This window comes from Balaenoptera physalus (assembly GCF_965194825.1).
Source record: "Balaenoptera physalus genome assembly, chromosome: 15".
Classification (NCBI taxonomy): domain Eukaryota; kingdom Metazoa; phylum Chordata; class Mammalia; order Artiodactyla; family Balaenopteridae; genus Balaenoptera; species Balaenoptera physalus.
The window spans coordinates 39,732,751-39,747,160 of NC_138894.1; the positions used below are offsets into that span (position 1 = coordinate 39,732,751).

At 35.9% G+C, this 14,410-nt stretch overlaps 1 protein-coding gene across 8 annotated transcripts in view; it reads right to left on the reverse strand.

The window, feature by feature from the left end:
- Positions 1 to 14,410, reverse strand: part of APLF (aprataxin and PNKP like factor) — a 118,924-nt gene that overhangs the window by 100,966 nt on the left and 3,548 nt on the right. For all 8 annotated transcript variants that reach the window (XM_082426046.1, XM_082426053.1, XM_082426051.1 and 5 more), the window contains exon 2: positions 2,798 to 2,869. In XM_082426046.1, the coding sequence (XP_082282172.1) occupies positions 2,798 to 2,869 (72 nt within the window). The remainder of the gene's footprint in view (positions 1 to 2,797; positions 2,870 to 14,410) is intronic.

Here is a 14,410-nt window from a genome sequence, read left to right on the forward strand (position 1 = left end):
AGAAATCAAGCATTACATAAAGCAAAGAACCCATACGTATATCACTAAGTCCAAGAAGCAGCTTTCCTTCAACTAATACAAAGTGAATTTCATAATTCTTGGAATAAAATTCCAAACCCAATTAAATATTTTTCTAAAAGAGCAATCAAATTCTAGTACGAGAACTGCACATTTCCTTAAAAAAACTTTTTTTATGTCTTCCAATGTTTGGTAGTTTGGCATTACAGAAATAACTGCAATATACTGTACTATTCTTTACCACTTTTTCATGTTATAAATATTCCATAATAATTTTTTAGAGACATAATACATGTAAGATATTATGTGTGGACCCACCACCCAGTTTAAGAATATTACCATTACCTTTTATGTTCCCAGTGAGTCTTTACCTAACCACTCTCTTCTCAGTTTCCTCAGATGTAATTATCCTGATTTTTGTGTTTATCACTTCCTTGATTTTCTTTATGGTTTCACCACCTATGTTTATGACCCTGAATATATTGTTTACTTTGTAGAATTTTTAATCTTACATAAATGAAGCCACACTGTAAATATTCCTCCAATGCTTGCTTTCATCATTCAGTATTATGTTCCTGATTTTAATCCATGCTTTTTCAGCTTTCACAGTAATGTATCTTTACTGTTGTACTACATTTCATTAAATGAATATATCACAATATATTTATTGATTTTACTGTTGGTGGAAATTTATGTTGCTTCTAGTGTTTTGCTATCATATAAACAATTTTGCTCTTCAGGCTCTTGTACATATCTATTGGTACAAGTGTGTACCAATACACTTGTATACACACACTTGTGTGTGCATGAGGTCTGCTTTCAGGGAATACAAGCCTTCATCTTTAGGAAATAGCGTCAAGCTACTTTCCAAAGTGGCTGCACCATCTAAGCTCCCACCCACAGCTCATAACTATTCCACTTGTTCTACCGCTCCCCCAACACTTGACATTGTTAGACTTTTCATTTTTGCCAATCTGTTGGGTGTGGAATCATATCTCATTGTGGTTTCATTTATTTCTCTATCTAATAAGAAGGCAGAGCACCTGCTTTTCATGTTTACTAGCCAGTCAGGTTTCCAGTTCTGCAATGTGCCACTCAAATCTTCAGCCCATTTTTCTATTGGATTATCTTCTTCTCATTGACTGAAAGCATTTGCTATAAATTTTGGATATCATTCCTTGGTCAATTATATGTGTTTTAAGTATCTTCTCCCCGTTGTACTTTTCATTTTCATTATAGTGTCTTTTGATCAGCAGAGGTTCTTAATTTTAATGTAATTGGCTTTTTTCCAATCTTTCTTTTACAGTTTCTGCTTTTTATATCTTATTTAAAAACCTTTCCCTACTCTAAGGTCATAAAGGTTTTATCCTACGTTATCTTCTAACAGTTTTACAGTTTTGACTTTCACATTAATCTATCTGGAATTGATTTTTGTGTATGGTTTGAGGTAGGGGTCTAATTATTTTTTTTATTTTTTTTGCCCAAACAAACAACAAACCGTCCCAGTACCATTTATTGATGAAAAGTTCTCTTCTCCATTGATATGCAATGCCAGCTATGGCCCAAATCAAATTCCTACATACAAAAGCCTGAATCTAAGATTGTTTTCAGTTCTAAAGTTCTACTCAACTGAAGGCACTAAAACGTCTTGTGAAGATAAGTTGAAACAATTAGTTTTAACTTCAAGAATTTTTTTTAAAGAAGATAACATGGCAAAAGAATCCTGACTTGGAAAATGTGATGAAAATAAAAAAATACTGCAGAGGGTTCAAAGAACCTGAGTTCTAATTCTCATTTAACAACTTGCTGACTATGTAGAATTAGACATTCTAAGTTGTCAAAAATAATAGTACCAAGAAAAGGGTAAAAACACCTTTTTCCCATGTGTATACGGTCACATACTAAAAGTTCATAAAATTATACTAAATAATATTTAAAAGATAAATATAAACAAAGGTATAGTTTAAATAAAATGTTACCCTCTTAAATTTTAGTTTTAAAAGTCTATAATCTAATGTGGAATTTTTGCTCTAACTTCTAATTTTGTATCTACCACAGTTTGGTGCTCAAAAGACACTTGTTGACTTATATCAACACAATCTAATTAAAGACCAAGCAAGGTAAAGAATGTTTTCTAAAAGGTGTCTTCTTTGATTGAACATTGTTAAACACCCATACAGAAATCTGACCCACTTCATAAAGGATAAAGTTTAACCTGAAGAAAGAATTTTCCATTAATAAAATCACCTTTAAGTATATTTATTTTATATTATTGATACTCTTTTAAATAGTCACAGAAGTTCAAAATACACCTGAATACTTTTCATCCAAGTATAGACCTGACTCCAATTAAGCATCTCTATTAAGCCAATTTGGAAAATACTCTAGGTACAGAAATCTATTGAAACAAGCCTATAACACTTAAGTGACTTTGGTTGCTAACCCATCCCCCAAAAGCCAACCATTACACAGTTATGGACTTTCTTATAGAATCTTATTTGTAATACCTACTCATGAACAAAATCATAATGTACACATGAACTGGTAGTGTGACCTTTCATTAAGATTCTAACTACATAAATGTAGCAATGCCCCATGGGAAAAAGAAGTAGCTTAAATAGTTTAGATCTTTATCTCCCAATTATCTTCTGGCAATAAGAAAAACATATTCCGACATTAATTCCCTATTTTCACAACCTGAAAAATAAGCCCCTCCAATCAGGAGCTGGAAACATGTGAGAGAGAAAATGTTAAAATAAATCATTAATAACATATTTACCGGTTTGATTCGAAGCTGACCACCCACCACTTCAAGAATGGCATGTCTTCTGGACACTCTCTTATCTGTTATCTACAGGAGAAAAAAAATTAAATTTCAAACACGGCCACCTCCCTAAAAAACAATAACAACAACAACAAACCCCACAGCAATGTTTATGAAATTAGTAGGCTAGATATGAAATCTATTATTCATTCAACAACTGTATATTGAAATGACTGTCCTCACTGAACAAATAACGAAACAACTCAGAGATTAAGGGACCTGCCCAAAGTCACAGAAAAATAAACAGTGAAGCAGAGACTCAAGGTTGGAAACTAACAGATCCCAAAACCTTTCATAATGGTTTCCATTCAAGACAGACATTTAGTGGGGATTCTTATCAATAAAATTCATAAAATGAGAAAAAAAATCTATATAATATGTACTTATCAGGAAGCATTCCAAATAAAGATAAGACACAGTATGTTATAATGACAGAAGGTCTCAAAAAGCAGCAGTCTGGTTAATGTAAAAGGTAAGACTACAAGTTTTGGGGTCAAGCAGACCCAGGTCAGGCAGACCTGCATTTGAGCTCAGGGCCATTAGCAGTAGTTAAGAGAACAGGAAGGTAGGAGAGGGAGCAGTGAAAACCAAGTATTTACAGTGAAGAAAAAATTTTTAAATATATATTTGCTTCCTGTTTTGAGCCAACACTGTTCTACTTACTCCCACAATCACTTCTGCACACCAAAGTTTAAAAATTGGGGACTTCCCTGGTGGCGCAGTGGATAAGACTCCATGCTCCCAATGCAGGGGGCCTGGGTTCGATCCCTGGTCAGGGAACTAGATCCCATATACATGCCACAACTAAGAGTTCACATGCCACAACTAAGGAGCCCGCCTGCCGCAACTAAGACCTGGTGCAACCGAATAAATAAATAAATATTTAAAAAATAATAAAATAAACTGCAACCTTCACTTCTGCAACTTTCTATCTCCCCTCTCCACAATTAAAAAAAAAAAAAATCGCTTGCACTTTCAATGTTGAAATTGCCAATCAAGCCTTCCCTGCATGGCTATTAACAGACCAGTTAAGATTACCTTTGTAATTTGTGACTTTACGTAATGAAAACATTTTAATCACCAATTTTACTTAGCACCATAATTATCCGGCCTATCTCTTCATTACCTTAGTATCTATCACTTCATCTCTGACCTTATCCACATCAGGACCAAAATTATCAGTAAAAGCAGACTGCAGCAAAGCCTAAATTCAAGTAAACCCATTAGTTCTACAAAAACTTGCAAAAATATGAAACTTCCAGGAATCAGTACTCATTTTTTTAGCCAAAGACTAATTCCACACTTAAGGCTGTGACTATATAAAAACAGTAACATCAAGCATCGCAGTGGAATAAATTCCACATAGTGAATATTCCACACAGCTACAGTTGATTTTTAGAACATTTTCTAAAATAAAGTATCTTAAAGGTAGCCTATTTAAAATACATCCACTATTAGCCACAATGGCTATTTCAGAAAATTAAATATGAACTAGTAGCCTATTCAATCAGAAAAGAGAGGACAGAAATTTGGAGGTTCCTATATTCTTCCCATAATGTGCCTTAGTGGGCCCAAAACAGCAGTTCTCTAATAATCCACTTTACCATTTGCACAGATTTTATCATTTGCATAGAACTTTCACTTAAATATTGAGCTTTACCCTAATACTGTCATAGCTATTATTCACATTTCACATATTTGGAAGCTGAAAGTCCAGAGAATTTAAGTTGCTTGTGTAGGTAACTCTTCAAGCAGGTGGGACTCCAAATCCATACTTATTAACAAAAATAAATACCTGAGAAAAACAGTCATATATTACTCTATGCCTACAGGTAATCGTTCAGAAGTAGTTTCAAGAACTGCAAATTATTCTGTGGTGAGGAGTAAGAAGTTTCTATTTATAACTTGGAGAGCAATATCTCATTGTTAACTTCAATAATACAAATTGATTTTCTAACCGATAGAGTAAGAAACTGTCCAATATAAAACCATGACATATAAGGATGGTTCCTGTAATAGTCCAGCTTGGGTTTCTTTCTTTTTCAAACCATATTTTTGCAGGAAGCAATAATATAAAAGTATAATGTGACCTCTAGCGGACACATGTTTCTACAACAATGTGATTTCATCGCAAGCTGTGCATTTCTATAGTTCCCACAAAAGTGTTTTAAAGAGTCTTTGAAATTAACATCATTCAGGCATTTAGCTATACCTGTCCCTTTTAAACCACACCTCTAAATAATGAGTAAGTTACAAAATAATAATTTATGCCTTTTCAATGGAAAGTTTAGAGATTTAACAAATTATCATTAAAGCTTATTTGAATTTCAGGATGTGGATGGTGAGAAGCGGGTAAGGTCACAAACAGATCCTAAAGATCTGATGACCTGCTTTATGTAACAGCAATCACTGCTCCTTGTGCAGAGTAAATATTCATACATTCTTATTACCATACTAACTGTAATGGCAATTATTTATCAAGACCAAGGCACTGCTCTATATTTATCACATATATCTTTTTTCATCTTCACAAAACCTGTGGAAGATACTACTATCTTTATTTTTCAGGTGAGAAATGGAAGTGCAGAGAAGTTAAGCAACTACTTAAACTACTTAAAGTTACACAGCCAATAAGCAGCAGGACCAGGATTTGTGATTCTAAAGACATCTTTGCTCTTGGTACTGTACTGCTTCCCTCATTATCATTATGTAAAATATCATTTTTAGATGATTTAACATCAGCTTGAGTGTCTAAACTAAAACATACTAAAAAACTGGAAATAAGGAAGAATGGCTATTTATTAAGCAAATAGACATTCTAAGATAACTCAAGCCCTAAATAAAGCTCCAAGAGGCCTTCAGGCTTTCACGTGGTCCTGTTTATTCTAAGATCACACCCAAGTCTAATGAGATGAGTTATCTGAATTCCCAGTTGTCTATTCACAGCAGATAATAAAGTGCATAGGGTTTAGTAGTCAGCGCATTAACAATGATGTTGGTCTGCAGGTGGAAAGAAAAAGGCTGCAGAAAAACAAAGAAACATAAAGACTCAAAGGAGTACACTGGCTAGAGACTACTGGGAGTAGGACCAACGGCATAACATCCTTCTAAAGGTACTAAAGGCTTATCTGAGTTAACTTATTGATTACCAAGAGTCACCAGGTTTAAACAAAAACTTCATTTGAAAGTCAGACATTTCGCATCTTAGAAAACCATAAAAGTAGTTAAAATAGAGGAATTCCAGTGTCCTACCAAATAACTGTAGCCACCTAACTTCTAATCACACCACACATCCTCCAAAAAATCAGAGATCAACAAATACAGCAAATAAAACCACCTATTTTACACATCTAAAGCACAACTAGGAGACAGATTACCACTAACTTTAATTTACATGTAAGAGGGGAAAGAAATGCCAAATGCGGATGAAGCTTCAGGATCTATGCTGGAACAGAATTTAAGTGGCAATTCGGAGGAGGAGAGAAGACAGGGAGCGAGAACCACAAAAAAGTCACCCCTTGAGTGGGAAATGCTGAAGATGCATCCCACATCCAAGAGTTCAGAGATCCAGCAAAATTGAAGATAATTTGGGCATCAATATGAATAATAATAATAATGGAATATAACACACTCAATACAAAATAATCCATGAGTTCATACTGAACTCAAGAAAGGGGCTGGGGGGCTTCCCTGGTGGCGCAGTGGTTGAGAGTCTGCCTGCCAATGCAGGGGACATGGGTTCGAGCCCCGGTCTGGGAAGATCCCACATGCCGCGGAGCAACTAGGCCCATGAGCCACAATTACTGAGCCTGCGCGTCTGGAGCCTGTGCTCCGCAACAAGAGAGGCCGCGATAGTGAGAGGCCCGCGCACCGCGATGAAGAGTGGCCCCCACTTGCCACAACTAGAGAAAGCCCTCGCACAGAAATGAAGACCCAACACAGCCATAAATTAATTAATTAATTAATTTAAAAATTAAAAAAAAAAAAAGGGGCTGGGGTCAGGGCTGGGAGAAAAAGCCTTTCTTTATAAACAAGTGACAGCTAACATAGAAGAAATGATGGAATGAGGAAATCACAATTTTGTAACTACTAACATTAATTGACTCAGTAAAGTATCAATGGATGTTAATTTTCAGGTGAAAGCTTGATGGGAAGCAGAATACTCCTGAAGTCTCAAAGCATCACTCACAGATTACTCACAAAAAGAACAGCATCTTCTCTGGAGAAGTCTGATAGACACCACCTTCCGCAAGTGATCACGTTTATAACCACCAACAACAGGACAAAGAGAGAGAGACCTGGGCCTCCTGACATGCTGCTCTGAGTTCATATCACGGATGGAATGTTCTTGCTCAAAGTGTTTAACCTGAATTAATTATGTGGAAACAATCAGACAAATCAAAATTCTGGGCGTTCTATGAAACAACTGGCCTGGACTGCTAAAAGCATTAATGCCATGAAAGACAGCTCTAGATTAAAGAAGAGAATATATATTTGATTGGATCCTAAATTTTTTTAATGCTGAAAAGGGCATTATTTGAAAGTTGGGTAAAACTGAATATGGAATATTAAAATTTACTGCACAATTACAAATTTCTCGAGTATAATTTATATAACTTACATATATAATGTATATAGAAATGTCCTTGTTTTTAGGTGATACATGTTGGCATATTTAGGGATGAAGTGCCATAACGCATGCAATGTACTTTCAAATGAGTTCAGGAGAAAGAGAAAAAAAAAAAAAAATATATATATATATATATATATATATATATATATATATATTTATACATGAGAGATAGAGAAAGAAAAAGTAAATGTGACAAAATGTTAACCATTAACTAACCTAAGTTAAGGATACACAGGTGTTAGTTGTACTAGTCTTTCAACTTTTCTGCAGGTCTGCAATCTTTCAAAATGAAAAACTGAGGCAAAAATAGTTAAAATTTCAAAAATGTTGGTACATTTTTGGTTGGTACTAAAAGGGTTATCAACAGGTAATGGAAAATGTAGTGTACATGATTGCTAAATAACATGATAATTGAAGTGTGATTTAATTTACACCTGTTCCAGTGAAATTAATAACCCTCTTTCTATTTTCTATATGCTCTTTCTATTTTCTACATTTCTATATGCTGTTTTAAAAAATTTCTTTGATTTAGACTAAGCACCACAAACTGGTAGCCAACACACCACAAATCACTCAGACAGTATCTTTTTTAATTTTTACTTTGAAGAGTGTATGTACCCTCCACCTCCCCAGAGTGCCCAGCACTCCCTATAATCTTCCACTTAGGCCGCTTCACTCTATTGCATACCTGGCCTCTGCAGGCACGTGAATTTGTAACTCATGATTTAAACTACACCTATACTTTTTAGATGCTAATTCTTCACACATGACACTGCGCACCAGATGCTACTAGTTGCTTAATCAATATCTATTCATTTCTTCTTTCATACTACTATTACTTCAATTTTGTTTAGGGTAACAATGTATCCAGTTAAAAACATCCAAATGCCCAGAATTCCTCATAGCTATGGATGGCCGAGACACAATTCTAGCCAAGCACATAAGAAAGAGTGTGTATTAACCATGTTTTCCAGTTTCTGTATCTGATGCTTTGATAGCTAAAACTTTCCTGACTAGGGAAAGACTACCCCTCCCAGGGTTACTGATTCTAAGAAACAGTAAATGACTCAGGGCAAGTGCACCTTTCATATGCAAATGAACCCATCCAAAGCCACACCCCCAATGATGGCTTTACCTAGTTCTTACACTGCCCTAACCACCCTAGGACTAGGCATCAGACAACTCGGGGTGGCCCCTAAAGCCCAGAGCCCCATAAAATTATTCAAACTAGATCATCCTCTGTTTACCCTGCCTTGCCCATTCACTCCAAAGAGAACCACAATAAAGACTTTCCTGCAGTTCCCCTAGCTCTCTCTGCCTTCCACCAACCTTGTGTGGCCCTGTGTGGCATGGTGTGTCCTTACTTCTCTCCGGAACTATGAGTAATTAGTTTTTCAACAATAATCATCTCCTGGTCCGTTGGCCTCACCATACCTAACAAAACAATAAGACTACATTTCAAAATATAGTGGAGCTTCTGGGAAGATTAGTGTCTCCCTGATAAAAAGGAACAGGCTCAACTGGCCTGCACCTTTTTCCCTCTGCCTTTCTCTTTTTCTTCCTGCTTATGTGTAACACCTCAAGGTACAGCAGCCATCTTATGAGTACAGAGGCGAAAGCAATACGCAAAGGATGACCTAGAAGAAGCACAGAAAAGCCTGTTCCTTGAGCAGCTGCACCCGCCCTGGACCGACTGCGCAAGATTCTGTTACAGAAGAAAAGTTAATTTGATTAAGCTGTTTGTCACATTTCTGTTACTTGCAGCCGAAGCAATTATGATTAACGCACACTACTCTAACAACTGTTATTATTGATACTGGACACTAATAGCAAATTCGTTTATGCTCAGCCAGTGAGAGAAGGAATATTAGAAAACAGAAAAGCTAACTAAATTAAGCATTCAAATACAAGAACATTTAACATTAAAAGAACTGCACAGCATACAGCAGGAGCTTAGAAAAGAAATTCTGAAGGATACACAGGCTGAAGAATTACGCTGAAATCACTCCTATCTCTTGTTAGCAACAGCTAAAATAACAGTAATTTTTCTTCAGATACTATAGAAAAAACCCTTTTTACTTGAATTCTTCAGACTGTGTCTTGAATGGGGACAGGGATCTCTGTTTTTATATGACTTTTGTATTAATACAATGTGGATCCCCTATCTTTGATTTTCTGGTTTTGAATTGGATATTTCACGTATTATGACACATGTACAAGTTTTCTCCATTTTTAAGACATGGAGTTTGTGGTAGAAGAAAAGACATGAAAACATAAAAGAACTGTTTGTGATTTGTTTGCCAAATATTTATTTTTGGCATTTACTGAAGTCAAACAAAATGAAGATTTTCTTATGCTATCAGCAGAAATGTTTAGATATTTTGAACCAAGGTCTCTGACCTATTTGTTTATTATGTCCAAAATCCTAAAAGTAAAAAACAAACCTGAATAAAGTAAAAGTAGAAAAGCTACTGGACCTTTCATTTCATTTTTGTCCATATATAATATTTACTGAAAAACCAACATCAGTTAATTTTTCTGACAATGTTTTCCTAGAGAAATTTCTGAATATCACAGACAGGAATAATATACCTCATGAATTCAGTGTTCCCATTTAACCTGGTTCCTATAAATGGAAAAACAGAGAAGAGGAAAAATTTGTTTTTTTCAGAATAAGCTACATAACAAACCACAGGCTAAGATAATAAAAATTTTCTTGTACAATACTTTGTTATCACATAAGATTATCTGGTTTGCTCTATCAACAACAGACAAATTCAAACTTTCATAGTAGAGAAAAATAGAAAATTATCTGCTATGGGATTTAAGCCTGTATTATGAGAAAAAGCCTAAACCTAAAGAAGCACGGGATCTATTTTAGGCATAATTTCCATAAAATTCTTTCCCCAAACTTATATTTTGTGGCAAGTAAGCAAAATCTAAAATTAAGACCTGAAAATCACAGCAAGATCCTTTTTGACCCACCTCCTAGAGATATGGAAATAAAAACAAAAATAAACAAATGGGACCTAATGAAACTTAAAAGCTTTTGCACAGCAAAGGAAACCATAAACAAGACCAAAAGACAACCCTCAGAATAGGAGATAATATTTGCAAATGAAGCAACTAACAAAGGATTAATCTCCAAAACATACAAGCAACTCACGCAGCTCAATATCAAAAAAACAAAAAACCCAATCCAAAAATGGGCAAAAGACCTAAATAGACATTTCTCCAAAGAAGATATACAGATTGCCAACAAACACACGAAAGAATGCTCAACATCATTAATCATTAGAGAAATGCAAATCAAAACTACAATGAGATATCATCTCACACCGGTCAGAATGGCCATCATCAAAAAATCTACAAACAATAAATGCTGGAGAGGGTGTGGAGAAAAGGGAACCCTCTTGCACTGTTGGTGGGAATGTAAATTGATACAGCCACTATGGAGAACAGTAGGGAGGTTCCTTAAAAAACTAAAAATAGAACTATCATACGATCCAGCAATCCCACTACTGGGCATATACCCTGAGAAAACCATAATTCAAAAAGACTCATGTACCACAGTGTTCATTGCAGCTCTGTTTACAATAGCCAGGATATGGAAGCAACCTAAGTGTCCATCAACAGATGAATGGATAAAGAAGATGTGGCACATGTATACAATGGAATATTACTCAGCCATAAAAAGGAATGAAACTGAGTTATTTGTAGTGAAGTGGATGGACCTAGAGTCTGTCATACAGAGTGAAGTAAGTCAGAAAGAGAAAAACAAATACTGTATGCTAACACATATATATGGAATCTAAAAAAAAATTAAAAAGGAAAATGGTCAGAAGAACCTAGGGGCAAGATGGGAATAAAGATGCAGACCTACTAGAGAATGGACTTGAGGATACGGGGAGGGGGAAGGGTAAGCTAGGACAAAGTGAGAGAGTGGCATGGACATATATACGCTACCAAACGTAAAATAGATAGCTAGTGGGAAGCAGCCACATAGCACAAGGAGATGAGCTCGGTGCTTTGCGACCACCTAGAGGGGTGGGATAGGGAGGGTGGGAGGGAGGGAGATGCAAGAGGGAAGAGATATGGGGACATATGTATATGTATAACTGATTCACTTTGTTATAAAGCAGAAACTGACACACCATTGTAAAGCAATTACACTCTAATAAAGATGTTAAAAAAAATAAAAAATAAAATAAAATAAAAAAGATAAAAATAAAATTAAGACCTGAATTGAAGAGAGACTGGTTACTGTAAACCAGTTGACAAACCATAAACTTTTCTTACCTAGAGTGATCCCCAGTATTGGGTCCAGCCCACACTCCAAAGCTCAGACATCAACACTAAGGCTGCCATGATATTAGATGATAAGTAGACCTTATTTCTCAACAGAGCAAAAGCTAGTTGATACAAGATGTTTAATATCATCCCACGTGGAATGTACCAAAGTGCAACTGCTGATACTAAGAAAAGACAAGTTTGAGGAAGTGGACTTGATTTTGGCCAGAGGCTCTCTAGGCAGACTCCAATTTATGCATGATCTCTCTTTATAAGGTTATTAATATACTGGATGTGGTCTTTGAAACTTGTCAATATACTTTCTCACATGAGTAATGGTGTAAATAAGAGGTAGGTTACCAGGCTACCTCACAGACACCCATGTAATCCACAATACTAATGAAATATGGATCATTTAGACTTTTAAAAGTAAAATCCAATACTTTCTGAGCTCCTTCTTCAAGGTTGCCGAATTGTTAGCCAGTATGATGAAACTGTGCTGACTCACTGCCATTGAAATTTCAACTCACTCAATCCGTTTGGCTTGCAATTCTGCTTGCACAGTGAATGCTATAGAAATGTGACCTCATCTTTAATATATTATGACAGAGGCAACATAGTGAGTAAAAATATAAGCACAGCTTAGTAAGATAAAACTGGGTCTAAATCCCCACTTGGGACTTTGGTAAATGAAGCTTTCTAAATACATAAGTACAGGTCAGCAGACATTTCTTAAAGCCCTATTCTGTGCCAAGCATTCCACTTAGTGTGTCTAAAAGTGGTTTTCAAATCTAGTTTCTCGTATTCACATTAAGTGGTACCCGGGAGATGGCAATTCAAAGAATTAAATTTGAAAATACATATGAAAAGCAATTTACTACACACCTGCTAGAATGGCCAAAATCTAAAACACTGACAACACCAAATGCTGACAAGGATGTGGAAGAACAGGAACTCTTATCCACTGACAGTGGGAATGAAAAATGGTACAGCCACTTTGGAAGACAGTTGGCAGTTTCTTACAACACTGAACACACTCTTGCCATACTATCCAGCAATTGTACTCCTTATTATTTACCCAAAAGAACTGAAAACTTATGTTCACACAAAAACCTACACATGGATGTTTATAGCAGCTTTATTCATAATTGCCAAAATGTGCAAGTAACCTAGATATCCTTCAGTAGACAAATGGATAAACTGTGGAACAGCCAGACTGTGGAATATTACTCATCGCTAAAAAAACAGGAAAAGACATGGAAGAACCTTAAATACATACTACTGAATGAAAAGAAGCCAATCTGAAAAAAAGTCTACATATACATACTGTATGATTCCAACTATATGATACTCTGGAAAAGGTAAAACTATGCAGATGGTTAAAAAGTTCAGTAGTTGCTAGGGGTTGCAGGGAAGAGGGAAGATGAACAGACAGAACATTGAGATTTTTAGGGCAGTGTTCTATAACACTACAATGGTGGATACATGTCATTTACACAGTTGCCAAAACCGACAGAATGTACACCAAGAGTGAACCCTAGTGTAAACTGTGGGCTTTGGGTGATAATGACATGCCAATACAGGTTCATCAAATATACCACTGTGGTCGGGGATGCTGATAGAGGAGGTTTTATTTTTAATAAAAATAAAAAGCCTATTTTTAAAAAAGAAAGAAAACTAGTACATGTTGTAAAAGCAATGTCTGTAAAAGTTAAACAGAATCACTGATGTAATGTGATCATCCCACAAGTCTACTCAACGCTTATCCAATTATCCAATGTGCCTTACACTTTCCAACCTTAGAGCCTTAAATCATTCATTTAGCCTTAAGGGCCCTTCCCTTCCTATCTACTCTCGACCTATCAAAATTCCAACTGTTCTAACACTTTAAAGTCAGCTCAATATGTCAGTGAGTTCACGAAGCCTTCTCTGACCCCTCATCTTAATTGTGGGTTCCTTCCTACACCTCTCTGTATCACGTCACACCCTTCTGTTTGGCTCAAGGTATTGAAACAAAACTTTTCATGTGACCTTTTAAAAATCAGAGGTTATATCTAAAAATCTAGATTTCTTATTACTTTTGAGAAAAATGATATGACACTTACTAGGTAGGAATGGGGGTGAGTAGCAGAAACTGCATTACGCAGTCCTCTCCTTGTGGCCTCCTCAACACTGAGGCAGTTGTCATTTACGACATCGCTGTCATCTATCAGTGTGTCCCTGTGTTATTTTTCTTACTCTCTCCCACTTCACTCACTGGAGGTGCCTGCCTAGCTCCGCTTTCTAGTTACTTGCTTCTATGTCTCTCATACCTACTAACTATAAGTTTCCTGAGAGCAAGGACTTATTTCTCCTTCATTCCTCCCATCTAACTATAGTATATATTCATTAGCTATTTTCTGAATTTACTAATTAGTCAATAAAATAGAAAAAATGCTAACACAATCCACCATGAATGTTGCTCCTTAAGCTTTAGCAGTTGGTAGCACTGCCTCGTTACTTTATTTATATTCACTTCAAAACTCTACGCTCTCCTTTTTACACCTAAGTTGCAAGTAGGCTCTTTATGAGGGTTGGAAGAGTGAGGCTGAGATGCAGAAAAGGAAGAGATCATGTGTTGAAGGCCTACTATGCATCAGGAATTG